The 27,745-nt window shown below is 35.6% G+C and overlaps 2 protein-coding genes across 5 annotated transcripts in view; one reads left to right on the top strand and one right to left on the bottom strand.

The window, feature by feature from the left end:
- Positions 1 to 22,232, top strand: part of Ncapg (non-SMC condensin I complex, subunit G) — a 28,973-nt gene extending 6,741 nt beyond the window's left edge. Inside the window, exons 8-21 of the mRNA NM_001398911.1 lie at positions 1,134 to 1,274; positions 2,621 to 2,744; positions 4,101 to 4,184; positions 4,452 to 4,631; positions 9,012 to 9,122; positions 9,487 to 9,606; positions 13,075 to 13,296; positions 14,670 to 14,851; positions 15,342 to 15,516; positions 16,932 to 17,093; positions 17,313 to 17,448; positions 17,742 to 17,813; positions 20,088 to 20,157; positions 21,061 to 22,232. Coding sequence (NP_001385840.1) covers positions 1,134 to 1,274; positions 2,621 to 2,744; positions 4,101 to 4,184; positions 4,452 to 4,631; positions 9,012 to 9,122; positions 9,487 to 9,606; positions 13,075 to 13,296; positions 14,670 to 14,851; positions 15,342 to 15,516; positions 16,932 to 17,093; positions 17,313 to 17,448; positions 17,742 to 17,813; positions 20,088 to 20,157; positions 21,061 to 21,175 — 1,894 coding nt within the window. The 3' untranslated portion in view covers positions 21,176 to 22,232. The remainder of the gene's footprint in view (positions 1 to 1,133; positions 1,275 to 2,620; positions 2,745 to 4,100; positions 4,185 to 4,451; positions 4,632 to 9,011; positions 9,123 to 9,486; positions 9,607 to 13,074; positions 13,297 to 14,669; positions 14,852 to 15,341; positions 15,517 to 16,931; positions 17,094 to 17,312; positions 17,449 to 17,741; positions 17,814 to 20,087; positions 20,158 to 21,060) is intronic.
- The window catches only part of Lcorl (ligand dependent nuclear receptor corepressor-like), a 136,193-nt gene continuing 126,877 nt past the window's right edge, over positions 18,430 to 27,745 (bottom strand). For 2 of the 4 annotated variants that reach the window (XM_087584061.1, XM_087584074.1), the window contains one exon: positions 18,430 to 23,488. In XM_087584061.1, the coding sequence (XP_087440187.1) occupies positions 23,475 to 23,488 (14 nt within the window). In that variant the 3' untranslated portion in view covers positions 18,430 to 23,474. The remainder of the gene's footprint in view (positions 23,489 to 27,745) is intronic. The other 2 variants (NM_001432820.1, NM_001432822.1) reach the window with 1 other exon arrangement.

The following is a 27,745-nucleotide window of genomic DNA, read 5'->3' as shown; positions in this document are numbered from 1 at the left end:
TAATTGAGGCTGGCTTAGAGGTTCAGTCCATTATCATCAAGGCGGGAGCATGGCAGCATCCAGGCAGGCCTGGTGCAGGAGGAGCTGAGAGTTCTACATCTTCATCTGAAGGCTGCTAGGAGAACAGTAGCTTCCAGGCTGCTAGGATGAGGTTCTTAAAGCTCATGCTGAGAGTGGTACATCTACTCCATACAAGTGCCACCACTCCCTGAGCCAAGCATGTACAAACCGTCACAACTAGTTTCAGAATCATAGGATGTGGATGTATGGCCAGTTTTAGTATAAGTATTTTTCAATTGATAACATTAAAAATAAAATAAACTTGTATAAAATAAAACAACTTCTATAACTTTAAAAGTTTTATTTTTCTAAATTATCTGTCTTGATATACGTGTTGGCCAGTTTTATGTCAATTTAACCCTAGCTGAAGTCATTTTGGAAGAGAGAACCTTAGCTGGAAAAATGCCCCAGTAGATTGGCCTGTGGGCAAGCCCATTTTCTTGATTGATGTTTTCTTTGGGTGAGCCCAGCTTAATGTGGGCTATGCTATCCATGGTCTGGTGGTGCTGGGTTTAGTAGGAAATCAGGCTGAACAAGCCCTGGGGAACAAACAAGTAAGCTGCATTCTTCAATAGTCTGCATCGCCTTTTGCCTCCAGTTTTCTGCCCTGTATGAGTTCCTTCAGTGATGGACTGGATATGTAACAGGAAGTAAACCATTCCCTTCCCAAGTTTCTATTGGTCATGGTGTTTTATCACAATAGAAACTCAACTAAGACAATATAATTCTACTTGACTGTAAAATTTTGTAAAAAAATATTCTTGTCAGAATTCAAATGTAGAGGTAAATTTATTCTTTGCTTCCCTAGTCCCATCAATCATTGTAGAGTTAAACAGCTAAATAATTTAGTATATTTGTTGTCAAATCTCTTTCTATACATGTTTTAAATGCACATATAGGTTTCAGTTTTTAAAATATAGCATATTGTATATTACTGTTTTCCAGTTTTTAAAATTTTTGAACCCTATGCAAAATTATGTGTTGTTATTGTACTATTTTATAGTGCCTCATGTGTGCTATGTAAGTGCTCTCCCACTGATTGACACCTACTTTATTAATTCTGTTTGCTTTAGTTACATCCAGGGCTTCCCAGTAGTTAATGAAGAACAGAAAAGTGATTTTACCTACATTGGAAATTTGATGACAAGAGAATTCATAGGTCAACAATTGATTCTAATTATAAAATCTTTGGATACTAGTGAGGAAGGAGGAAGGTATGTCTAAATGTTAATATCGACCTAATTTCCTTTAGTTTCATGTATTTAGGAACCTACCTTGGTTTAATTTTTAAAAGATAATGATTCTGATTTTAATTTTAGTGTAACTATCAATAATAAAGATATTATATCCTTTGATTAATCAGGTTTTTTAAACAATGAATTTTGTTTGATAATTTTATACATATGTAATATATCTTGATCATATCCACCTCAAGACTCTTCCCACTCCTTTGATGCTCAACATGTTCCTTCTACCTTAAGCTCCCCTGGCCCTTTTTTTTTTTAGTTACCTGAACCCAATTACAGTTGTCTGAATGTGCCTGGATATGTGGCCTTCAACCAGAACATAGGCGGCCTACTGCTAGCTGCACCCCAGAAGAAAAATGATTCTCTCTCCTCCAGTAGCTATTAACTGTCAATACCTTCTCAGCTGGGGTATTGGGCCTGGGTACTGGAATGTTGACTGGCAGCTGAGTTCATGAGTGTAACAGTTAAGTTTTGCCTAGAGGGTGGAATTATTACTCCTCCCCATCTGGCTAATTTCTTATATTTAAATACAGTTTTGTTATGATTAGATGTAAATATCCTAGCTTTCCAAAACTGTATCTAATTGTATGTAATTGTTTGTACTATACTTGTATACATATGGCAATCCATATACATATGTGTGTTTGTTTATACCATCATTTCCAGAGAAATGCAGTGAACTATAGCATTATTAGGGCTACTATATTATTACATGTTTTCTAGCTTTATTATGACTTTCTAGGACCTCCGTCAGATTTGTAGTCTAATGTTTACTGGAACATATGTGGCACTTGATGAAGTATGTATGCATGTATATATGGCTATATATGTATAGAATTCTAGTATAATTAGTATGGAATAAGTAACTTCAGATTTTTTGGTTTATTATTTTTTTAAAAGATCAGGGTATAGATAGAACTATATAATTTTTATGTGTATTTATAAATAAATTTACAGAATATGAGATTTTTTTTTAGCCTAAAGTCTGTATGTATAGAATTTGTACCTATACTTATAAACAGAAGTAAAAACTAAGATAATGTAAAGGGAAATGTTAGAATGTATTTTCAGGTGGCAAGATGGTTCATTGGGCAAAGGTGCTTGGTGCCAAACCCAGTGACTTTCATTTGATCCTTATGACCCACAGGGTAGAAGGAGAAAACTAACTTCTGCAATTTCTTCTCTGATCTCCACATTCAGACCCAGGCATGAGTGTGCCCACTTACATATACACACACAAAAATGTTTAAAAATATATATAGTGCATTTTGTCATAATGGTAGTTAAATTAAAATAGATTGTTTTGATTACAGGAAACGACTGCTGGCTATTTTGCAAGAGACGCTTACTCTGCCTACAACCCCAATATCTTTGTTTTCTTTTATTGTTGAGAGACTCCTCCACATTGTCACAGATGATAGTAAAAGGATACAGATTGTAAGTGCTTTTCTTTGATGAAGATAAGTTTGGCTAGTGACATTAAGGAGTATTAGTTTCTCTTTATCACCCTTGTTTTTAATGTATTAGTGTTTATTGTTCAACATGTTGCAAAGATGAAAAGTAGATCTTTCTCACACACAGTTTAAAATGTCTTCCTTTCTTAGCATGCCTGTTACTTTGTTTAGTCAGCACAGCAAGTGTGTGAGGAAGGAACAGGAGGTTTGCTTAGTTATTCTCAGATGGGGAGCAGTCATTGTGAACTAGTGAGCAAGTGATTCTGAGGAAGGTCATTATTATCATTGCTTATTATCACTTATATATTTGGTATGGTTTTTTGCTCTACAGAACTGAGGAAGGAGTTAAGAATTTTAGGCAGAAAATTTTAGATATAGAGAGTAATCTTAGGGTTCAATATTTCATTTTTACTACACTAGGGATAATTTGTCTTTAGTATCTATGCAATTTAAAAATTGTTACTTTTTAGTCAAATAATACATTTGACTAGATGATTCAGTTTTATTGTTCAGTCTTTGTATTAGTTGCTGTCTTGTTGCCATGACCATAAATACCTGTTTTAATAATTACTATTGTCAACTTGACAAGATCTGGAATAAAGGAGAGGACAAACCTGGGTGTGAGTGTGAGAGATTCTAGATTGGGTGAGGTGTGAGTGGTCCATTTTAGAGACTATGGTTCTGAGTTACAAAGAACAAAGTAGACTGAGTATCAGCTCTCCTCTTCCTTCTCTTCCTTCATTCCTTCCTTCCCTTCCCTTCCCCTCCCTTCCCCTTCCTTTTCAGCTGTACAATGCACTATGACTAGGTACTTCTTGCTCCTTAAGTTGTTTTTGCCACAGCAATGAGAAAAGTAACTAACACAACTGACAAGAAGCAATTAAGGGAGGAAATGGGGAAGGGAAAGAAAAGCAAGGAGGGAGGGTTTGTTTTGGCACGAGGATACAGTCTGTCATGGTGGCAAAGGCATGATGTTGAGAAAACTGGTAGAAAGGAACGTGAGGCAATTGGTCACTCACATTTTGTTCACAGGGAGCAGAGAGATGAATCTAGTGCTCAGATTGTTTGCTTTTTTACTCAGCATAATACTGCGACTTGTGGGATGGTCATGCCCACATTTAGTCTTCCCTCAGTTAAACCTCTCTGAAAACACCCTCACTGGCTTGTCCAAAGGTGTGTTTCCTGAGTGATTACAAATCCAGCCAGATTAGCAAATTAGGTCAACCTGTATTGTTATATGTATATCTATAAGTACTATTTAGAATTCGATGTAGCAGTCCTCATTTGCTACTATAAAGCAGAAATTACAGCTTGTACTTTGAATTATAAATTTTATCAGGTCACAGAAATTATCTCAGAGATTCGTGCACCCATTGTTACTGTTCATGTTGATCCATCTGATACAAGAAAGAAAGAACTCAAGGTAAGTCTCTTCTAAATTAATGAAGTCCTTTAGTAATGTCATTGTTTCCTCTTGCTATACTGTTTCGAAGTGTTCTCATGAAGCCAAGTCATAAGATATTAACACTGAAGGACATGAAATTGTTACCAGATTATAACAGATTTTCTAATCTGTTTCAGGAACATGAAATCTTAATGTTTGATTGCTTAAATCCCGAGTCTTTGAGATATTGTGACAGATTTTCATATTAATTTTTAATTTGTGAGGATGATCAATTTCTTATTTTAGATGGCTGAAATAAAAGTTAAACTTATCGAGGCTAAAGAAGCTTTGGAAAATTGCATTGCTGTACAAGATTTTGATCAGGCATCAAAATTAAAAGAAGAAATAAAAACATTGGAAGATGCCAGAATAAACCTGTTAAAAGAGACAGAACAACTTGAGATTAAAGAAGTCCAAACAGAAAAGGTATATATCATTTTTCATACTAAATTTTAACTACTCTTATCTCAACAAACCTTATTTTTGTTAATTCACTAGACTGCCAGGATTTATTTATTTTGGAGGGAGTTGTGACAATACCATGAATAAAAATGAAAACATAGAGTTTATTTTTAAAATTTCTGTTTTATATTTTTAATTTGTGGTGTTTGAGACGTCTCACTTTTTAGCCCTTGCTGGTCTGGAACTCAAAATGTAGACCAAGCTGGCCTTGAACTAACAGTTACCCATTTATCTATGCCTCTGCCTTCCTGGTGCTGGGATTAAGGGATGTTATGCCATCACACTAGGCCAGACATTTTTGGACTTTAAAAAATACATTTAATTTTTATAGCTAGGACTTGTTTCCTTACTACTCCCTGGGATTTGAATAGTTTCTCCCTTCCTGGGGAAACTAGTTTTCTAGTGGTTTACTTGGAAGTTTTATTTATTTTTCTTGAATGGTCTAAAAAGGAATTGCAACCATCTTTCCCTTTTGTGGGAAGTCTGTAGACTTTTCTGTTGTTAAGAAAAAAAAATACTTTAGCTGAGATTTGATATCTTCCTTGGTAAATGTGCATATGCATGTTAAGAAAAAATACTGAGTAGCTATGTTATTTTTTAAAAATTTATGTGTATTTTAAATTTTTTTAAATGTGTATGAGTGTTTGCCTGAATGCATGTGTATGCATGTGTACCATGTGTGTGCCCGGTGCCCTTAGAGGTCAGAAGAGAGCATCATATCCCCAGGAGCTGGAGTTTCAGATGGCTGTGAACTGCTGTGCGAGTGCTGGGAATGGGACCTGGTCCTCTGCAAGAACAGCAAGTACTCATAACCACGGCTTTACTATTTATTTTTAATGAAACACTCGATAGTTCGTAGAATTTTAAGGGTTTTTTTTTTTGTTTTTTAATTTAGTTATTGACAAAAATTTAATCTCTTAAAAGGATGATTTTGCACATGAATTTTAGCCCAAGATGGAATGATATCAATTTGTGAATTTTATATTTTTAAAGGTCTTGCCTTTGTATTGACTTTTTTTAGATTTGTTTATTTATATAAGTACACTGTAGCTGTCTTCAGACACACCAGAAGAGGGCATCGGATCTCATTACAGATGGTTGTGAGCCACCATGTGGTTGCTGGGAATTGAACTCAGGACCTCTGGGAGAGCAGTCAGTGCTCTTAACCGCTGAGCCGTCTCTCCAGCCCACTGAACATACTTATAAATTGCACTTTGATTTGGAGAATGCTTAAGAGAGTGCTCATAGGAAAGTTTACCATACATGACAGGGTTAGAGTTGACTGTGTATCCTTTTCTAGTCATAAAAATATCCTAAAATAACATCTCACTTTCCCAGAGACGATGACTTACTTTTATAGTTTATTTATATTACATTCCTATAGTCTGTGGCTTGTCCTAGGCTTTAAATTTGAGAAAAAAATTTAAACAGAAACCTACGAATAAAATTAAAGATTTTCAAATTAAGAAAATATTTGGACAATGTGGTGGTGTCTACCTGTAATAGTACTGAGTCAGAGGGAGGACATCTGGGTCAAGGCCAGCTTGGACTACATAGGTGAGGCCCTCCTTTAAAAATCCAAGCAAAGAAGAAGCTTAGTAATGAGACTGCTGACCTAGCATATGTGAGGCCTCAGGTTTGATTCTCAGCCCTGCCCTAAATCCACCTGCCCTGCTGAAAGATAAAGCATTTGTAAGCTGGTTTGTCTGATTAATAACCTGTTTTGAGTTCCTTTGAACATTTAGTGTCTTTTGTCTTATTTGAGAGCTACAACTATTGTAATATAATTCTAATATAATAGATGATGTGATCAGGAAACTATAGAAATGTGTTTGAGAGATATGTACTTCATAATTTCATGTAGGATGCTACTGGTTTTCCTCCAGGAAGAAATAGGTTAACTAGAGATGCAAATAAAATTAACATGTTAGACTTTTCATTGTCGTGAGATACTAAGAAAACAGTTGGGAAGTGTCTTAGTTTTACTTCTGTGAACAGACACCATGACCAAGGCAAGTCTTTATAATTGGGGCTGGCTCACAGGGTCAGAGGTTCAGTCCATTATCATCAAGGCAGGAACATGACAGCATCCAGGCAGGCATGGTGCAGGAGGAGCTGAGTTCTACATCTTCATCTGAAGGCTGCTAGCAGAATACTGACCTGCAGGCATTTATGGTGAGGGTCTTAAAACCCACGCCCACAATGACACACCCACTCCAACAAGGCCACATCTACTCCAACAGGGCCATACCTTCTAATAATGGCACTGCTTGGGCCAATATACAAACTGTCATAGGAGGGAAGGAGGGTTTATTTGAGTTCATAAAGTTTTAGAGGTTTCTGCGAGAGTTGAGAGGTTGTTGCAGAACAGAGAGGCTCCCATCCTGACAGACAGGGGCCAGAATGCCTATGCTGTTTGGTGGTGGTGGTGGTGGTGGTGGTGGTGGTGGTGGTGGTGGTGTCTGGTGGTGGTTGGGGTGTGTGTGTGTGTGTGTGTGTGTGTGTGTGTGTGTGTGCGCGCGCGTGTGCGTGCGTGCGTGCAGGCGTGTGTTTCTTTACTGCCGTGTACTTTTAGGCCTTGTATACTAGCCTGTGAGGTAGTGCCACTTGCATTCAGGGTGGATCTTTCCTTCCTTTAATTGTCTTTGGAGATACCCTCATACACATCCAGTGATGTGCTCGATTAATGTTTACTAGCTGCTTCTCCACCCAGTAGAGTTGGCCGTCAAGATTAAGCATCTACACCTAGTACTATAGAACACATAGTGTAACCTAGTAAGTTAAAGGGCGTTTTTCCCTTGTGGTAGTCTAGTTAGGTGATTATCTCTTCAAGCACTTTACAAATGTGAATTCATTTTTCTTACAGTCCTCAAGTCCCAATGGTTTCAAACCTAATAGTTACTATAAAATGATACTTTAATGCACTTTGTGTTGTTTCTCCGTAATGAGTGGGTAAGGAAATGTAGATGTTGTGATGGTAAGTATGATGGCACAGAGTTTAAAATAAGATGCTTGCTGTGCTTTAAACCTTCCAGTTTACATGGGAAGAGAATTGGAGAGGTAATAGGCAAATCAGAGGAAATGTTATGGGCCAGATAAATGTAAGGCCTTGCATTGTCCATATTAAAGAATCGACCTTATTCAGAGATGATGGTGGATACAAGGATATTTTTAAGAATAGGATGAGTACTCTGTAATACAGGGTTAGTATTATTTGAAAGTAGATTAGAATGATAAACGCCGAGATGCTCATACTTCTTGGCAGAGTTTCAGAAGTATGGCTTGAGATGATAGCATTGTGAACCAGATGATGCTGAGTACAAATAGATGTGACCTACGTCAGAGTTATTTAAGGTCTAGTAACAGGAAGAAAAAGAATCAATCAAGAGTTTCTTAGGTCTCCTTTTGCTTTGGACAAATGAAAATAGATGGTCATGATATGATGATAGAGTGTACGAGTTAGACATTTAGTAATGGGTTAGTTCCATTTTGGATGTGCTGAGATTGAGGAGCCTGTGAAACATGAAAGAAGTGTGTTCTAGAAGATTCTAGATTCTAGATTCTACTCACCCCAGATAGTGTTCTATGACAGACTGACGACGTACTGTACACCAATGTCCAACTTCCTTAACTAATGTGTTTTCTTTGGGTTACTTACAGAAATATGAGGGGTTACTTATAGGAGCAGAAATGAGTGACTCGGGGTTGGGGATTTAGCTCAGTGGTAGAGCACTTGCCTAGCAAGCACGAGGCCCTGGGTTCGGTCCCCAGCTCCGAAAAAAAGAATAAAAAAAAAAAAAATGAGTGACTCAAAGGACAGCTGTATTACTAAAGGTCACCTCAGTGAGGGTGACAGCTCATAAAGCTGAGAACCTGGAGTATAACATTATACAGTCTGCTGGTAGCAGGTTGGAGAGTGTTCGTTCTAGGTGCCTCAGTTGGTCTAAACCTCTAACAGGCAGTTCAAATGGTTTCTGCTTCTTACAGGCAGTCGTTGAGTCTTTGCAGGTGACTTGTCTGAAAATCTTTTCAGCTCTTACTACTTACTCTGGCAGGGGAGGGGCCTAGTGAATCTGGTCAATTTCAGAAACTTCCCGAATCTGTTTTGAGGTGATTAACAATCCTGATTAAAGTGTCCTTTTAGACTGGAATGTTTCAATCTAGGAGGAAACTGTTACACAAAATTGGGCCAGCTCATAAATGAAAGATAAAGTTGCATGGTGAGATAAGACTGCCAAAGGAACAGAGTAACAGTATGCACAGAAAAGGTTTCAAGAGAGCAGTTGTTTAAGGGATGGTAAGTGATGTTCTTACTAATGATGGTTATTTTGTCTTTCATTTTAGAACGATGTGGAAACATTACAGAAGTGTTTTATTTTGTGTTATGAACTGTTGAAACGAATGTCCATTTCAACTGGAATTGGTGCAACCATGAATGGGATCATTGAATCTTTGGTACACTGCTGGCCTTTGAGACCTTTTATGCTCTTCTACTTTATTATATAATAATTTATAATAATTAATTAATAATTTAAAAATTAATAATTAAAAGACAACCACATCAGATAAATATAATGAACTATGTATATCCATAGTGACTACTTCATAATATGAAGAATAATTTAAATAATACATTTTTATAAAGTCACTTTTAAATAAAACAAGTTATTCATAGGATATGTTTATTGAATACATGTTATCTAAGAAATGCTTGAAATATAGTGTACATAAAATACAAAACTACAGATAGCCATCCTGGGTCTTCTGCTTAAGTGAAGGCAGCATTGTTAAAAAATAAATACTATATATTTTGTTGTAGATTCTTCCTGGAATAATAAGTGTTCATCCTATAGTAAGAAACTTGGCTGTTTTGTGCTTGGGATGCTGTGGACTACAGGATCAGAATTTTGCAAGTAAACACTTTATATTGTTCTTACAGGTAGGATTTATTTTATGACTGTGTGTCTGTTTCTTGAAATGCTCTTATCTCTGGTGATATGTTAAAATTCTGGGTGTGTTCAGATGTTTAATTGATGGATTGTGGATAATCTTTAGGGTTTTAATTTTTATCTTGATAGTTTATAAAAATGTCTTCATAGAACAAGATGGGGTAACAGTTTAAGTTGAGTCATGTAGGTTATATGAGTGCATACTATGTGCTGTCACTGTTCTTGGCTTACGATAAATATAGTAGGTAAATGATGAGGAGAACCAACCTGAGTTTGTGCTGTTGGAGCTTGTTTTTCTGAAGGGGAAACAGACTATGTGTTGTGCCAGCTAAGCATAACCAGAACATAGCAGCAGCAGTTGTGGGAGTGAGGTGAGGCAGAGAGCCTGTGCCTGGGATGCTGGCCTGAGTCTTACTTTGACATTCAGACACATAGAGGAAAGTTAAAAGACTAATCCTTATAAATACTTGAAAGAATGCTGTCTTTCTTTCTCTCTTTCTTTCTCTCTCTCTTTCTTTCTTTCTTTCTTTCTTTCTTTCCTTTCTTTCTTTCTTCCTTTCTCCCTTCCTTCCTTTCTTTCTTTCTTTCTAAGATTTTTTTTCTTAGATATGTTGCATGTGTATATATGCTATGCTGTGTAGGTTACTCATGGAGGCCCAAAGAGGGCACTGATCCACTCCTGTTGGGGTTACAGGTCAGCTGCCTGACATAGGTGCTCATATGAACTGAACTTGTGTCCTTTGCAAGATCATAACTACTCTTAACTGCTGAGTCGTCTCTCCAGCTCAGACATTTTATTTCCTTAGGAGAGAGAATAGAGGAGAGAGGTCTTAGGGGTAGGACTTTACTTGGCCTATTTGAGGAACAAAAGAACATATGGCTAGGAAAGTAAGCAAAGTGAAGTCTAACAGGAGAAAGAACATGATGTCCGTGTGCTCCAAGAACTTACACTCTAAAAATACAGAGATCCATTATGAATGATTCAGGGAAGAAACTATGGTGCTTTTGTTTTTACTCTTTCGTCCCCAACCCACCCACCACATACCCTTTTACCTCTTACAACCTCCTTTCTGCTTATTTCATGTGTCCTATTGTTCTCCCAAACCTTCCTTTTTATTACTTGTGCATAGCCCTGCCCCACTTATATACCTACATATAAATACTGTTAGCTTAGGATATGAAAGTCTAACAGCTTAACTCAGTTAATACAATTATTGGATCTGGCCTTTTTTTTTTTTTTTTTAATTATTTGAATGATAGCAGATTCAAGGGCAAAAAACCTGAAGTTTGCCTATATTTTGTATAGTCTGAGGTGTGATTTTTAATTTAAAATTTTTTATTGTTTAGTTTTTTTAAAAAGTTTACAACAGGGTCCATGATCAAAAGAAGATAACTACTAACTAAATAGATTCAATCTTGTAATCTTTAAAAACATTTTTTAAAATTATTTTTGATTTTTATTAAAAAATCCTTGGCTGTCCTGGACCTTACGTCGTTATAGGCTAGACTGACCTTGAACTAAGATGTACCTGCCTCTGTCCCTAGGCATTAAAATTGTGTGCCACCATGCCCAGCTGTATAAAAGTTTTTTTTTTCTTTTAATTATTCTCAAGGCTTCATTGGAAGGTTTTTTAGATTAGTCTATTTTAGGAAAAGAAAAATTGTTAAACTGTTAATAATAAAAATTGATATAATGTATAAAGTTCTGTTAGAAAGGCAGCCGAGGGGGATTATTTTCTTTTAAACTCTTGTTAGGACTGACTATTGGTAGCAGTCGCTGCGTGTGAAGGTCCGTGAGAGCGTTAGAGAAACAGTGATGTGGGGCTAGTGGCATGTTTGGAGTTTCTAGAGCCATCATAATAACATGTTAAGAGAATTTGGGTTTGGCAGATTTACAGGGCTCATTCTCAAAACATGGAGAGGATATGTTCAAGTTACATTGTATAATATAGTTAATCTTTCATAATAGAATCCCTCTACCCCCATGGTTTTGGAATAGTTTTAAACTCAAGATAGATTTCAACCATTTGTGTGTATATACAGACATCTATGTTGGATCTTCCTCAGTTTCTCTTCTAACTCTGGCATGGATCTCTTACTGAACCAGGACCTCCTTATTTGGTTAGGTTGGTCAGCTAATGAATTCCAGGGATCCACTTGTCTCTGTGCCCCCAGTGCTGGGGTCATCATTGTGCATTGCTGTGCATGTTGCTTCCTGTGTGGTTGCTGGCTATCTGAAATGAGGTCCTCATGCTTAGGTTTGAGAGGCACTGTATGGACTAGGCCATTTCCCTAGCTCCCTAAACTGCTTTATAAGAGTCTACTTGGTAACTGAATTCATTATTAATGAAATCTGAATTTCCTAAGTGACAAGAACAATTTTTCTTCAAAGAAATTTAATAGTACTGATATTGTAACAAAGGTTTTTTTTTTTCCTCCCATCTTTATTAACTTGAGTATTTCTTGTTTACATTTCAATTATTATTCCCCTTCCCGGTTTCCGAGCCAACATCCCCCTAACCCCTCTCCCTCCCCTTCTGTATGGGTGTTCCCCTCTTCATTTTCCCCCCAACAATCACGTTCACTGGGGGTTCAGTCTTAGCAGGACCCAGGGCTTCCCCTTCCACTGGTGCTCTTACTAGGATATTCATTGCTACCTATGAGGTCAGAGTCCAGGGTCAGTCCATGTATAGTCCTTAGGTAGTGGCTTAGTCCCTGGAAGCTCTGGTTGCTTGGCATTGTTGTTCATAAGGGGTCTCGAGCCCCTTCAAGCTCTTCCAGTTCTTTCTCTGATTCCTTCAACGGGGATCCTATTCTCAGTTCAGTGGTTTGCTGCTGACATTCGCCTCTGTGTTTGCTGTATTCTGGCTGTGTCTCTCAGGAGCGATCTACATCCGGCTCCTGTTGGTCTGCACTTCTTTGCTTCATCCATCTTGTCTAATTGAGTGGCTGTATATGTATGGGCCACATGTGGGGCAGGCTCTGAATGGGTGTTCCTTCTGCCTCTGTTCTAAACTTTGCCTCCCTATTCCCTCCCAAGGGTATTCTTGTTCCCACAAAGGTTTAAATTGATTAGAATATACTGTACTAATTTTTTTTTTGAGAGGCAAGCAGAACAATTTATATATAACAATGAAGATTTTCTGGATCTTGGAAAAATGGTAAAACTTTATCATAGTTGGAGTTCTTTTTTTTGTCTGTTTTGTTATGAATGGACCAAATAATACAATCCATCTGGACACTGACTCTAAATTTTTTATCCACTGCAAAAATTAAAGACTAATGCCCAGATGTTATAGATAAATATACTTCTTTTTTAAAGTTAAAACTTTAATTATACTTCTGAAAAATGTTCACACTTAACACTCATTGAGATTTAATTAAAGATACTGATTTTATTTAAGTTATAGAATTAAGTTGTTTTACTGAAATTTTGGGGGGGTCATGTCTAATTGTAGGTTTTGCAAATTGATGATGTCACAATAAAAGTAAGTGCTTTAAAGGCAATATTTGACCAACTGATGATGTTTGGGATTGAGCCATTTAAAGCTCAGAAAGTTAAGGCCGTTCACTGTGAAGGTGCAGAACTTAGCAGTCCTGATGAACAAGAAGAAGATGCTGAAGACAGGGCCACAGCTAAGAGTGTTCTGAAACTACTCTCTGACTTCTTAGACAGCGAGGTAAGAAGCCGGCCAGCCCCACAGTTGGGAAGCATTCACAGCAGTATTTATGTTCTTTGCTTTACTTTTGTACTTGTTTACTTTTGACACAATTTTATTTTATTTTAAAAAATCTTAATTTAAAATTTAAATTTCACATCTATTATAATTTTCATTATCAAGTTAGTATTCAAAAAACTGAAAGTGCTTTTGTCAGTGTTTTTATCACAGTAACAGAAATGAAATTAGAACAGATTGTAATTGAAATTACCATAGTTTTTCTTTTTCAGAAATATTTTTTACTATTTAAAACAAGTATTAAATTTATTTTGTTTTTTCTTTTCTTTTTGGATTGTTTGTTGCTGCAGTATTTGTGTGTGTATGTATTTAGCTTTATAACTTTACTCAATTGGCTTATTAATAAGTTATTTTGGAAAGGGAATTCTTGGGATTTTCCGTGTAAAACCATGTCATTTCTGAATAGGTACAGTATTAATTCCATGTCTTTTATTTCTTATTTAATTGTTCTGCTTCATCTAGTACAGTGTTGAGCACCAGCCATTAAGTGTCTGAAGCAGATGTCCTTGTCATGTTTGTGAGTTTAGGGGTAAAGTTGTGAATCTTGTTAATTGTGGTGTTAGTTACAGAGTTTTTCAAAAATATCATTTATCGTTTTGAGAGAATTACTTTCTATTCCTATATTCCTGGATATTTTGTGTTTATATCTTAATAAAAAGATATTTACTTTGTCAAATGTTCTTTTTGCTTCAGTCAATATGACCATGAAGGATTTTCTTCTCTTGGATATGTTAGTGTAGTATCGAATGTTACTGGGTTTTCATCTGCACCATCAGTGGGTTTCTAGGTTAAGTTCTGTGTGCACATAATGAACAGCCCTCTCGCTGTGCTGACGAACTTGGTTTGCTACTATTTTGATTGAGAAATTTTCAATTACTTTCATAAGTGATAGTCATCCTAGTTTTCTTGTGATATGTTCTTTTCTTTTACCATATATTCTATTGTTTACCTCAGTTCTAAAGTTTGTTTCCCTTACAGTCAGATTAATTGCTCTTTTCTTGTCATTAGGGTGTAATTTAGGTTATCGATTTGAGGTTTTTTAAAAATGGAGATATTTATTACTGCAGAACTTCCCTGAGCACTATTCATTGTAATTCTGTGAATATTTTATTTTAGTTCTGATTTTTGAGACAGTGATATTCTGTAGCCCAGGTTAATTTAGAAGTTACTGTGTAGTCAAATCTAGCTTCAAACCTGCAGTGATCCTACTTTTTTCACATGCATAATATGATTTTAGGATAGTTATTTTAAAATATCACACATAAGCTTAAAAGGAAATGAGATAAAAACTTTCTAATGAATGTCCTTTTTGCTAGGTATCTGAACTCAGGACAGGAGCTGCAGAAGGACTAGCCAAGCTGATGTTCTCTGGGCTTTTGGTCAGCAGCAGGATTCTTTCTCGTCTTATTTTGTTATGGTATAATCCTGTGACTGAAGAGGATGTGCGACTTCGACATTGCCTAGGAGTGTTTTTCCCCATGTTTGCTTATGCAAGCAGGTAGTGAGCCACTGATAAAATCTTATTTAAAGTCAGATTCAGCTCTCCGCACCTGAATTATATCTATGCCATTTTGTTCTTGATACACTTTTCTGTTGATGAATAAGAATATAACATACATTTCTAAATTTATTTTTTTATTTTTTCTTTTATTGGATATTTTCTTTACTTACGTTTCAAATAACATTTTTATATCCAGATTTTTTATCTTTCCTGAATATATAAGGTATAAAAGGAACTATATCTTTTCAATAGAGACATTTTATGCATATTTTAGAATTAGAATTTTTCTCTCAAATAATATTTTGCCAACTTGCTTGTAATTGGAGGGGCTTTTTTGTTGTTGTTTTGTTTTGTTTTTATTTTTTTGTCAAATCATTTCATTCAGCAGCTTTAAGTTGGAGATGGCAAAGAGGTTAGTCGCATCTGAAGTCTTCAGCAGGGCAGTTGTCCTTGGCCTTGTACTCAAAGCTCTGATTGCTTTCATTAGGACAAATCAGGAGTGCTTTGAAGAAGCCTTTATTCCAACTATACAAACACTGGCCAATGCTCCAGCATCATCTCCTTTAGCGGAAGTAGATGTCACAAATGTTGCTGAATTGCTTGTTGATCTGACAAGACCAAGTGGATTAAATCCTCAGGCAAAGAATTCTCAAGATTATCAGGTATATATGGGAGCAGATATAACTGCATGAGGATCATTGCATTGTTTGATTAAAGAATCTTTCTCCTGAGTTTTTTGAAATCATGATAGTCTATATTTTATTTATAATATATTTAAATTTACATTTGTCATTTCCATTACCGTTCTCCCCATTTAGCAAGGTTATCACTGAAGTAATGACCTGTTACTACATCTGCAAATGTTGGCTTGCTTGTTATGCTATTAATACTGAGGAGGGAGGACAATTTAAAAGTATTTATCTCAAGTTTTTTTTCTTTTAACTGAAGCACATTAGTGAACTACAAACTCATCTATAAATTATAATTAAACTGTTTTAAAATTTCTTAATGACATTTCTTTGAACACTTAGAAACTTGATGTGTTAATGATTTTAGATGCCAACTGCAAGTAGATAGTTTTGTTCTGTTTGTATATTTATTTACTATTTAGTGACTGCTCTGCTTGAGTCATATTATATGTTATTGGGAAGATTATATTACAAAGGATATTAAGCAAAATATATTAAAGAACAGTGATTAGCCATCAAGTGCTTTTGGACTTCAGGAATATAACATTCATTATAGGAGTGATCAATGTATCATTAGTTTTATTTGCCTTGTTGTAAAACTCATTTGAGTTTTAAAAATTCACTTGGGCCTGGAAGGGTTTGAGAAGTGGTTTGAGTAGAAAGGAAAGATGGATATATAAAGGTGATAAATGCAGATGATTATATGAAAGCTGGAGTTGGCTTTACTTGTAGTTATATGTAGGACTTAGTAAAGGGTTAATAAGATAAGATTTAGTTACCAGGAAGACTTAATTAATGGTCTTTTATGGTTAGAAGAGATGAAGTTGTGAGAAGACTTGGGGAAAGTTTCAGAGGCAAACGAGATAGTAAAATCTGGGAAAAGTCTACAGTCTTAAGTAACAGTAGATTTCATAGAATTCTTGGAAAAGTGAGCAGAGTAGGCTGGGCCATAGGCTGGATTGAATTTGGCATGTAAATAAGAGTTTCAGTTGATTTATAAGGAGTTCCAGAAATGAGATGTTTTTTGCATTGCTGAAAATTGAAATACGCTGTGCCACTGCGGTGCCTTTGCGCCGGTTGGCCCGTCACCAGGTGAGGGCTGACCTTTGGCGGGGGAGGGCAGTGTGAGTTTGGGAAAGGCCCACTTTTCATCAGCATAGATAGTTTTAACAACTGGAAAATACTTCAATCCTAAAGGGGGTAGAGACCTGATCCTTGTAATAAGGAAGGAGCTTCTTTTGGAGGCAGGGAGGTGTAAATTTAGGGTTAGACACTATGCAAGTGAGACTTCTGCCACATAGCTAGAAATACTGTTTGATATAGAGAACTGTATGCATTGTGATGAAAGTATTTTTATTTTATAGAGCTTTTTCTTTTTAATTTTTTAGGCCTTAACAGTACATGACAACTTAGCTATAAAAATTTGCAATGAGATCTTAACAAATCCATGCTCACCAGAAAATCGGGTTTATACAAAAGCTTTGAGTTTGGTAGAACTCAGTAGCAGTGTTACAAAAGATCTCCTGCTTCTATTGGATGAGATTCTGGAGGTAAAGCAGATTTTAATACTCTTGAGTAGTTTGTGTTTATACATATATGGTGGAATTTAGATAGATGTATTAAGTAATATGTTATATATTCTGCATGTTCATTTGAACTATCTTTTCTTCATGAATTTTATGTAATTGAAGAATGTTTTCAAACTTGATATTGGCATATAACTTTGAAAGATTACTTAATTTTCTATTTCCCACATCCCCCACCCCCAGCAAGTAACAGATAGGACATGTCTGAGAGCCTTGGAGAAGATTAAGATTCAGTTAGGAAAAGGAAGTAAAGAATTTGACCAATGTGTGGTAACAGAGGATGCCAATACAACTACAAAGGTTCTTCAGGATGAAAATGGTAAATACATACTGACCTAAATATCTATAAAAGTATATTTTTTGGTTTTACTGAGATTTTTATTTTGTTTAAATTTCAGAACCAAAACCCTTTTTCTTAATAATCCTCTTGATAAAAGCTATTAATCATGTGTTTATTCTACCTTTCAGTTTATTTGAGTATATTTCTTCCTGTCTTTCCAGGAGCTCTTACTTTATAGCATTCACACTTTTGGAATGGTGATTCTTTATAACCATTTAATAGCTGTTAATAGGATTGTCTTTTGTATTTTTGTATGATTCCATGTATGGAAGAATATAGGACTCCTGCGAGGAATGTAAAAGGAACTCAAGCATCAAAATCTACACAAGGAAAAACGAACAGAGGTAACGTGTGCATAGACTGCATCTTGAAATACAGTTCTTTTCAAGTTGAAAATACTTCCTTATCTTTACCTTCTTAGGAATAAGACTTTTTGAATGTCTTGGGAATGCATAACTGTTGTATTTCTTTCAGCTAATGGGGATTATTGCTTTTACTGAAGATTGTAAGGTCATTGTTGTTCCATATGCTTTAGAATTAAAAAATATATAAAAAAATTATACCATAAAGGGCTCTTTGAGGATAAATTACTAGGTTAAATTGCCAGGCATGGAGAACTTTAATCCCAGCACTTGGGAGGCAGAAGCAGGGAGATCTCTGTTTTTAGTTCAGCCTGGTCTACAGAGTGAATTCTTAGACAGCCAGGGCTATGTAGAGAGCCCAGTATCAACAAACAAGGAAAGGAAAGAGTTAAATAAGAGTTTAGTATCAGTGTTAGAAGTGACAGTACTTTTTGTGTGAATGAGCATTTTTTCCCCTCCCAAGTTTTTGTATTTTTTAATTCCTTTTCCTGATCCATTTTCATTTTTAACCTTTTCCCAAGTGATATCCAACAGCAGAATATTTGTTAGAATAAATAAATGTTAAATAGTAGGGGACCATTTTGAAAAACATCTGAAATTCAAGGCTTTTTAAATTGTTTTATTAATTCCTTATTACAAAAGCAATGCATGCTTATTACAGAAGAATAAGAAAGTACATCCAGGCAGACCTACCATCAAGAACACTAATAGTCCCACCCATGAGCCAATATGATTTTAATTATTGAAAATAGTTTTATGGCTCTGTTCTAAGTATATTTAATCTTCTCTAGAATAGAATCTGGCCATAACATTGTTTCATAACAAACCGGTTATTTAAACACCAATTACTGGATATTGTTCCAAATTACTTCCATATTTTTGGATGTTTTCTTCGGGGTTAATACATTATTGAAGGCAAATAAATAAAATATGAGGGGAAATACATAACAATGAATAGGATATACAATTTCAAATAAATTGTCAAATGAACAATTGATTTTGATCAGATTACTTTTAGTTACAGAATAAAGTGTGAAAACTCCAGTTTTTTATAGTCCAAACTTAATGTATACATGCTACATTTTATCTTTCATAAATGAAGAACATTGAAGGCCAAATTTATTATGTCTCTTTTTTTCAGAATAGGTTCTCATATATCCTAGGCTGACTTCAAAGTCACTCTTTTGACCTTGAACTTGTGATTACAGGCTGGGAATATAGGTGTTGGATCAGCATGCTCCATTTCATATGGTTGAGCAAACCAGGATTTGTACGCACTAGGCAAACACGCTACCCACCGAGCACAGCCCCTAGTCCTTACTTTCAACCTTGTAGAATATAACAAATAAACCCTGGTAAATAAAGGTTCTTATTTATTTTAAAACATTGAATTATATTTATGAACACATTTGACTTTTCTTTGTATAAATTTAAGTATTTTACAAGCAAGCTGTATCTTGCTACTTAAGTTTCGTTTGAAGCCAGTTACAATAATGCCAGAAGTTATAACGGCTGCTCTGGAGGCCGTGTGAGGATAGCTTGAGGCCATCAGTTTGAGGCCAGATTAGCTAAGCAATGTAGTGCTTCAAAGATAAATATTATATATAATAAAAGTACAGTTCCATTTAGAAACTGTTCATTGATTGAGCTTGCCCTTGTAATATTTTTGTTAGTTTTTCCATATTAACTCTACCTCTGCTGTAAGAGAAAACTGTCTTCTATGTATGTGATCATTTATGTGTGCATAAGTATTCATGTGGAGGCTCCCTAGTCACAGTCTGCTTGATTTTGAGACAAGTTTCTCAGTGATCTGGAGCTCTCCAAGTAGGCTAGGCTAGATGGCCATCTAGGGAATCTAGGCAGAGCCCCTCCTTGTCTCTGCCCTCCCAGTGCTGGGATTATAAGCATGTGCCACCACACTTCACTGTTATGTGGGTTGTGGCACTTAAACCCTATACTTAACAAAGCCAGAACTTTACCAAATGAGCTATCATAGCTAGCCTGAGATGTTTTTGTCACCATATGCAGTGACCTAAAGTTTTCCTCTTTGTTACATATTTGTAGTTCTCATCCAAAGAAATTTACATAAATTTTAGTATTTCCCCCTCCACTGTGTATTGAGAGCATCAGAGTGGATAGCAATAAGGAAATGTGTTGAAAAAGATTGTTGTGCTGAAAGTAAAAGATGGCTTAGACACTAGATTTAGAAACATGAAACCATTAAAAAATTTGCCAATAAGTTATGTTGTCTTTAAGGACGGAGAAAAGCGCCAGTTTCATCTAAGACCAACAGGAGATGCCAGACTGCTGGGCCTGACTCTGAAAGGTGTGTCATGTATTTCCATAAGACATGGAAGATGCCAGTTTCATTTTGCTCACAAGTAAAATACAATTTTCTTCTGAGAGAAACTTTGTATATTACAAGATAGTAAAAACTAATTTATCTGTGATCTTGGTAAATAGTGTAAAATTATCTAGAACATTTGACTGATGAAGAGGTGTATATTTTTATTAGTTGGCATCAGCTTTAAGGAGTAGTTTAATATATTCTCTTTGTATTGAGACGAGTTTATTCCCATGTATTCCCATGTATTCTGTTTGTATGACCTTATATATGTGACTCTTATGTTGCTTTAGGTAACATTTGTATTCTTTCAGTTACAGTTCTGCTTACAACTTTCATGTACTGTGGCTCGTGTTGATAGTTTTCTTTCAGTCGCTGTCAAGCCATGGTTGAGCTTGAAGTTTGTCGCTATCTTGCATTTGTTTAGTCATTGGTATTGGGCCCTCCCTGTTTCCTTAGACTAAGCCTTGGTTAAAGTGCTTTTGGGGGGACCTTACAATGTCTTAGTAATATACTTAATAAAAATGACATGTACTGTTAATTCAGATGAATTCTAACTCCTTTAGGACGATAGTATGGTTCCTATGTAATTACAAGCTTCACTGTAAAAGCTTGGTGCTTTTCTTCTTTCCCTGTATGTATGGCACCAGGTATTGCCAGTAGATTAAAAATTACCAAATTAGTTAGGTTTTCTGATTCACTTGGCAGGACAGTCATCCAGCCATTGTTTTTTGGTTATTGCTTGAAATTTTAGTGTTAAGCTTAGTTATTAGACTCAGGCTATCTATTACACTATATTGTAATGTCAGAAACCAAAAGCTTTATTTATAAATATTCTGATTTTTAAAGCTTATATCTAAATGAATGTCTTTTTAACATGTTTAGTGATCATGAACCACCATCAGAAATGAGGATGAGATTACCCAGACGAGCCAAAACAGCCGCGCTTCAGAAAAGTAAACTTAACCTTGCAGAGTTTCTTAATGAAGACCCGAGTTAAGGGAGCTGATAAGGATGGAGTCCTTTGAAGTTGTGCTTATATCTTTGCTTTAATAGTTATTATGGAAGAATCAGAAATACCTGCTCTGTTTCTGCAAACATGAATGATGCCACATGAGTTCACCATCTGTTAGTGTCATCCATCTGCACGGATCCAGATTTGTCTTTATCAGGACATTAGGTGGGCCTAGAAACCTGCTTTTAAATAGGTCCCCTATGTGAACCCTACAGAACTATGATATTTTGGAAAGATTTATAATTAGCCCAGTAGCTTATATTGAGAAGCTTAGACAAGCTGTAAAATAGGTGAATATGTCAGGCATCAAACAAACGGCAATGAAGGATGAAGTACATAGAAAGCTGCTCTGACCACTGAGAACCAGTATAATGGACAAAGCTCTCCGTATTTACATTAAACCATGGCTTTGAGAATTGCATCATTCCTATACTGAGGATTTATTTGATAACTTTACCTCAATGGTAATTCCTCTTCCTAAATCTTTCCATATAGGAACACTAGTTTATAAATGATTCTAGACTAGGGAGGTGTTCACACACATAAATCATGAAAGGTACATTGGGTTTTGGCACATCAAAATATACTTGAAAAATAAACAATATGAATGGGAAAAAAGTTATAGGAAGTCATCGTTATGTATTGATTATGAGCACAGTTTCTTCACTGTTAAATTTCAATTATCTTTTGAAATTGTCGCTGTTATGAAACATAAATATTTTGAAACTTGCATTGTATAAAAGTAGTCGTTTTTCTTTCTGCCATACCCAAAGAAACACCTTTTATTTGGATAAAAATGTCCTAACATGAAATTTTTATTAATTGTGCTTCTGCTTCTTAAAATTTGTCAGAGATCATTCATTTTAACAGATGCTCTGAGATGGACTGAAAGGTAATATTGCTGGCTTTGAGAACCAAAAGGCTATTCTATATATATAATATGTGCTTTATAGAACTCAGAAAAGGAGTCAAAGTTACAAAGCAAGAATGCTTATTAAGCAAAAGGAAAAGCAGATATGGTAATAAAATAAACCAATGAAAACACTGTTGTTCTTCACTCTTGGCTATATGTCTTTTCCTGTGCTTCATACTTCTTATTGTTATAGTTCTTGTTAAATCCCTGTCTTAGAATAAATTCGTGGGGAATAGGAAGTAAGCAGGGCTAAAATGGCACATTAGTGTGGTGTAAGGGAAAGCCACTAGGAATGAACTATCATCTCATTTATACATGTGCAGAGTAGCCAAAAGGAAAGACGCTGTGATCACGTAGACACTACCAAAGTTTGCTTTTCTCTGACTTTAAGCACCGACTTTTCCATTAGCAGTAGTTTTACTACTCCGACTTTAGACAATAGCTGTGGCTGCAGGGAACAGCATCAGCATTACTAAGGAGTATTATCCTGTTTCTACAGGATACCCCTGTAAACTTTGGAGCAAACTGCTAAAGTACAATAAAATCAACAGGTATAAAAACAGTTACCTTTTTTTCCATTCAAAACTGTGAACTTAAACCAGTGTTCTTGTTTCCCGTTGAGGCACACATTTGCTGAAGAGTAAACATGCAATTGTGCCATTGCTCTTATGGCCCACAGATGAGAGGTTTAATTACAGAAAGAGAACTGAGAACCCATTTTTTTTAATGAATGAAAACATGCTATTTGATAAGCTAATCAGTCTTTTTCTATACATGTATAACTGTAGAAGAGATACACTTCTGACCGACACCTTTGCCCTTCCCAGTTTGCCTCGAGGTAGTTGGCACCCACCTGTTACACAACTGTTCATGGGTTAGGTCGTTGTCACACATCTTTACAATACTAGCTTCCTAAGTTACAGAATTGTTATATGTGAAAACTGCACAGAAATAGAACTGGGCAATTACATATTTAAGCTGAGGGCATTAAAAAATTCACCGATAAAAAGAGAACATCAAAATCTGCTTTTGTTGCAAAACCCCACAATGGTCTTGTGTACTGTATGTAAAAACAGAATTATAATAAAATGATTAATGCTAATGACCTAATATATAGACAGATCACAGGACTAGAAATATGTTAGTATCAATTGGTATTCATGAGAATGAATATTGACATAGAAAATAAAGATAGTGCAAGGGCTGCAGACTAATTGTCTTCATTTTTGAGAGTTTGGTTATGAACTGTGCAGCTTGCTAGAGATGCTGCTGTTAGACTCCATTCAATAGGATGATTAAGGCACATCTGAATGGGGCTCAGAGGGCAGCTTGCTGTGTTCCCATCACACAGATCCACTTTCTCATCAGTTTTCATTTGTAGCATGCTGTAAAAAAAAAGTGTAAGGCATTTTAAGTTTAAATTTCAAATTGTCGACCTTGTAGAAAATTTTGGAATACTTTTTGTACTCTAAAGCAGCTAAGCAAACTGTATCATGCTGACACCACTAGTTCTGTAGGTGTCTTAGTGAACTGAGTGTGGTGAACTAGATCATGTTTAAGTAGTGCACTCAGACACCTCAATACAAAGGCCATCAATCACTGGATCACATTAGTTGACATAAGAAAGGCATTTAACTTATTGGCAAGGTTCAACTCCTTAGTATCAGAACTACTTTTAAGAGAATGAACATTTGTTAGTTCCTGCCATGTTCTAAGCTCATTCACATGCAATAATCATTTTAATTTCAGGAAAAGGCAGATATGGTAATGATATAAACCAATGAAAATTACTGTTGTTCTTTACCAATGATAAATTGAGTCTCAAAGTTAAGTATAAATAGTGACGTCATACTGTAACTGGTGTGGAACTAGAAACCTTTTCCGTCTTGCGTCCTCTGTTAGCTTTCTAGTGGGCTGATTATCATTGAAACTAGACAGAAAATAGGCCTGTTTGGTAAGAGAGTTGGGTTGTCTATCCAGTCTTCTCTAGTAGCCAGCTTAACACAGGGACTCAGGCAGTGCCAGCAGGATAATCAGGATCCTGCTTCCGACTACATGTAACTCCTTTTCTTCTCTCTGCTTGCCCACACATCCGTCCTCCCTGCCTTGGATTCTTCCTTACACTGTTTTACCAACACTGGCCGACAGTCTCAGTGTTTGTCTTTTGTTTGTTTGTTTGTTTGTTTGTCTCCCTCCACGCACAGTCCTTTTCTACTATATTTTTATTAAAAATAAAACTTCAATTATATAAAATTTCAATTTATATAATTAGGTATTAGCAAAATAAAACTATAGGTTATCTTATTAGTCATAAAATATACTAAGCAAAAACATGTAATTAGTAAATATAAATATAAAAATTTAAAATGATAAATGACAGAAAGATCTAAATGACAATTACCTGAAATGTTAAATTTTGAAAAAAAATTTTGGTTTATTTGTTAGACTGAGGTACCTGGGTATTTCATGTCTTGTTTTTTTTTCCCAAGTTAGTGCGACATTGGTGTTTTTCATACTATTAGAATTGTTACTAGTTTTAAGAAAAATAAAAATGGTATTTTTATTTGCTGTAATTTTGTTTTGTTTATGTATTATGTGTGTGTTTTTTTGTTGGTTTGTGCATATGTGAGTGCCGTCTTTCAGAAGTTATCAGGTTCTCTGAAAATAGAGTTCTTTGTGAGGTGCCTGACTGGCATGTGGGACTTGAGTCCTCTGTGAGAGGAACTATGTCCCGTTTACTGCTAAAGTATCATCTCTCTAGCTACAGAAACCACCTCTTTGTTATTAGATGATTTTGATTTCTGCTGTGTTACTGGGTGGGGACTGAACCTAAGATATGCTGTGTTTGGCAAGTGATGTGTGTGAGTGAGTGGCAAGTGTCATTGAATTACTGGTTAAAGCAAGTATGTAATATCCATCTTTCTGAGAATGTAAGGCAAGCTATAGAGGCATGTTGATGGAAGTGGGCTGGCAGCTAACATATAAGTATAACGCTAAAGAGAAAAAAACTCATGGTCACAAATTAAGTTTTGTTTGACAATGATGCCTTTATCTAAGGAAATTAATATTTTCATAAGTATAGTATTCTTTTCAATACTTTAAGGAATTTTTTTTTAAAGTTAGTTTTTTGGAGTGCTATTACTACAGAAACGACAAAGGGTGCAAAAAACTGAATAGTGAAAAAATACAAGAAGTAAATGCTTTACTATAGGACTATTAATGTGCATACTAATATGTTGAATTCATATAAACTACTAGGAAGTTCTGAAGATGTTAATTGTAAATCCTTGACTTTATAAAAGCAGAATTATCCTTGTCTGTGTTTATTTGTATGAAAAGATGACACCTTGTCAAGTTAAGCTTGAGCGATTTAAGTTGCTTTAAAAAATAGGGAGCTCTATATCTGTTAAAATGTGTAGCACTGAATATTCTAGTCAAAGAGGAAGCTGGAGGAGTTACTTATCCTAAATCAGGTTTCTTCTATCAAAGCAGTCAACCTAATGAGGTGAGGGTTGACTGAGACATAAGGACTCTCAAGTGGTTATGCACACTATTTCAGTGTTCATAATCTCTTGGGTCCTAAGACAGTTTATAGAGAGTATGTATGTGCATTTGTAATTGTGTTTTGAGGGTCATGGAATTTCATTGCTAGAACCGTGGTGTCACAGTAAATTGCAATTTTGGTTATGTGACATCGTCTCACAGTAAATTTTGTTAGCTAGACAACATTCAAAGAATAGTAAATTTTCATGTGATCTACATGTCTGAAAATTTCATTTATAGAACAGTTGTTACAGACCAGGCAAGCTCTGTATGAAAAGTCTTTTCTCGGTTATCTCATTCCCAGTCACCATATACTAAATGTTATCTACTACTTTAGTTATAATTCTGCCATGATTCTCTCATGTTTAATAGCTACCACTTAATTCTCACATTTCTTATGATATACATGTTCATTAGGCAGCAAAACCATGTTGAATACATGAAACTTCCTTGTAGCATCAGCTAAGTAAGAAGTTTGATTCATACCCTTCAAGTATGCAAAGTGGGAAAAATGTTAGGGCATAGACAGAAATGGGATCCACGTCTGTCTCTTCAAGAGGATTGAGAAGTCACTATGCACAGAAAAGCTGGATTTTTGGCTTGTGTAATGATTGTAGTGTTCTTGGCAGCATCAGATTTGAGCTGGACAAATGGATTCTAGACAATTTGAATGACTTTGCTCTAAAAATGTTACAAATATTCTAAATACTTAATATGGCCAAGCTTGAATCTATAGTTTAACGTCAACATGAATTTATGCAAATATAAAGTTGTCAAATTGTGTAGTCCCACATTTCTGATTTACTAAGCAGTTAATCAAGAGAAGGAGTTTTGGTGTGCTGGACTATGATTTTTGGAAGTTAGCACAAAGCAAAGCTTTTCCATTCCATGAGGAGCCACCACATGGTCAACCAGTTGGTCTATATGGTGACTGCAAAACCTTAACCAAGATCTTGTATATTAGGAATGTAAGACCTATGGTGTCTGTCTTCAGAGCTTAGAAAGGACACAGGGAGAGAAGTTATTCATGAATTACCAGAAAAACCAGAGAAGCAAGCAAGCTACTGCCAGCAGAGTGGGAAGGCTATAAGGTAAGAAACATTTGAAATAGGTCTTGGATGATGAAGCCCTTAATGTAGGCAAAGGAAACTCCAATTCTAATCCCATGCTTAGTTGAGTGCATATTTATTCAACTGTCCACTTAATGGGATGATTAATAAGTGTATTTATCACTGGGCCACTGACTATATTCAGAATAGTTCAATAAATGTGAGCTAATGTTACTTCTGTTAAAATCAAAGGGTACAAGTGTTTTCTCTCATGGTAAAATATGGTCATTTCATATGTGAAGTTTCTGTTATGTTTTTTGGTAAGGCTTAACTTGAGTGGAGAGGGAGTACAAGGAGGCTAAGATCTAAGCTATTCACTTGGAATTGCCAGTGTGACTATGGACACTAATTTGAGTAAGCTTTCTTGGTTGGCATACTGAAAAACATTATAGTATTTTTTCTTTAATGTCCTAATTTCAAGTACAAATTTCCACTGAATTGGCACTGAGGAATTCGAAAGTGTAGATAGTTAAAGCAGAAAAAGATGACAGGAGTTTTAGGAGGTAGGGATTAGTGGGAGGTGACTGAGCCGTGACTGCTCTCTTGAAGAGATTAATGTTTAATCTTATGTACTGCATAAGGCTTTATAGAAGCAAGATTAGCTGTTTCAGAAGAACAAGCCTGACTTCTTCATGGTCTCAGCATTCATCCTCTTGCCTCTCTCCCTTCACCCTTTTGAAGTCCATGTTAGTTGAGACCATGAAGACCATGCTCTCAAATCTTCAGGACCATGAGCTAAGTAGACTCCATTTCTTTGTATAATACCCACTTTTGAAGTATTGTGTTACATAAACACAAAATCAAAGAATCTTAGATTTATGATTTATTCCAAGTTTTAGAAATATCTTTCAAATTTTCAAATATAAAGCTGGCACAAATTCTGCTATACTAGTAAACCATAGTACTGATAGCAAAGAAATTCATAAGAAGTCTAGAATAAAGTACTAGTTTTCTTCTCTTCTGTTTTCTTAATAGCCTCAGAAAAGCAAA

The sequence above is a fragment of the Rattus norvegicus genome, chromosome 14 (genome assembly GCF_021556685.1).
Source record: "Rattus norvegicus strain SHRSP/BbbUtx chromosome 14, alternate assembly SHRSP_T2T, whole genome shotgun sequence".
NCBI lineage: Eukaryota > Metazoa > Chordata > Mammalia > Rodentia > Muridae > Rattus > Rattus norvegicus.
Note: the sequence above shows the minus strand (reverse complement) of the source record. Positions and strands in the feature narration are given on the sequence as shown.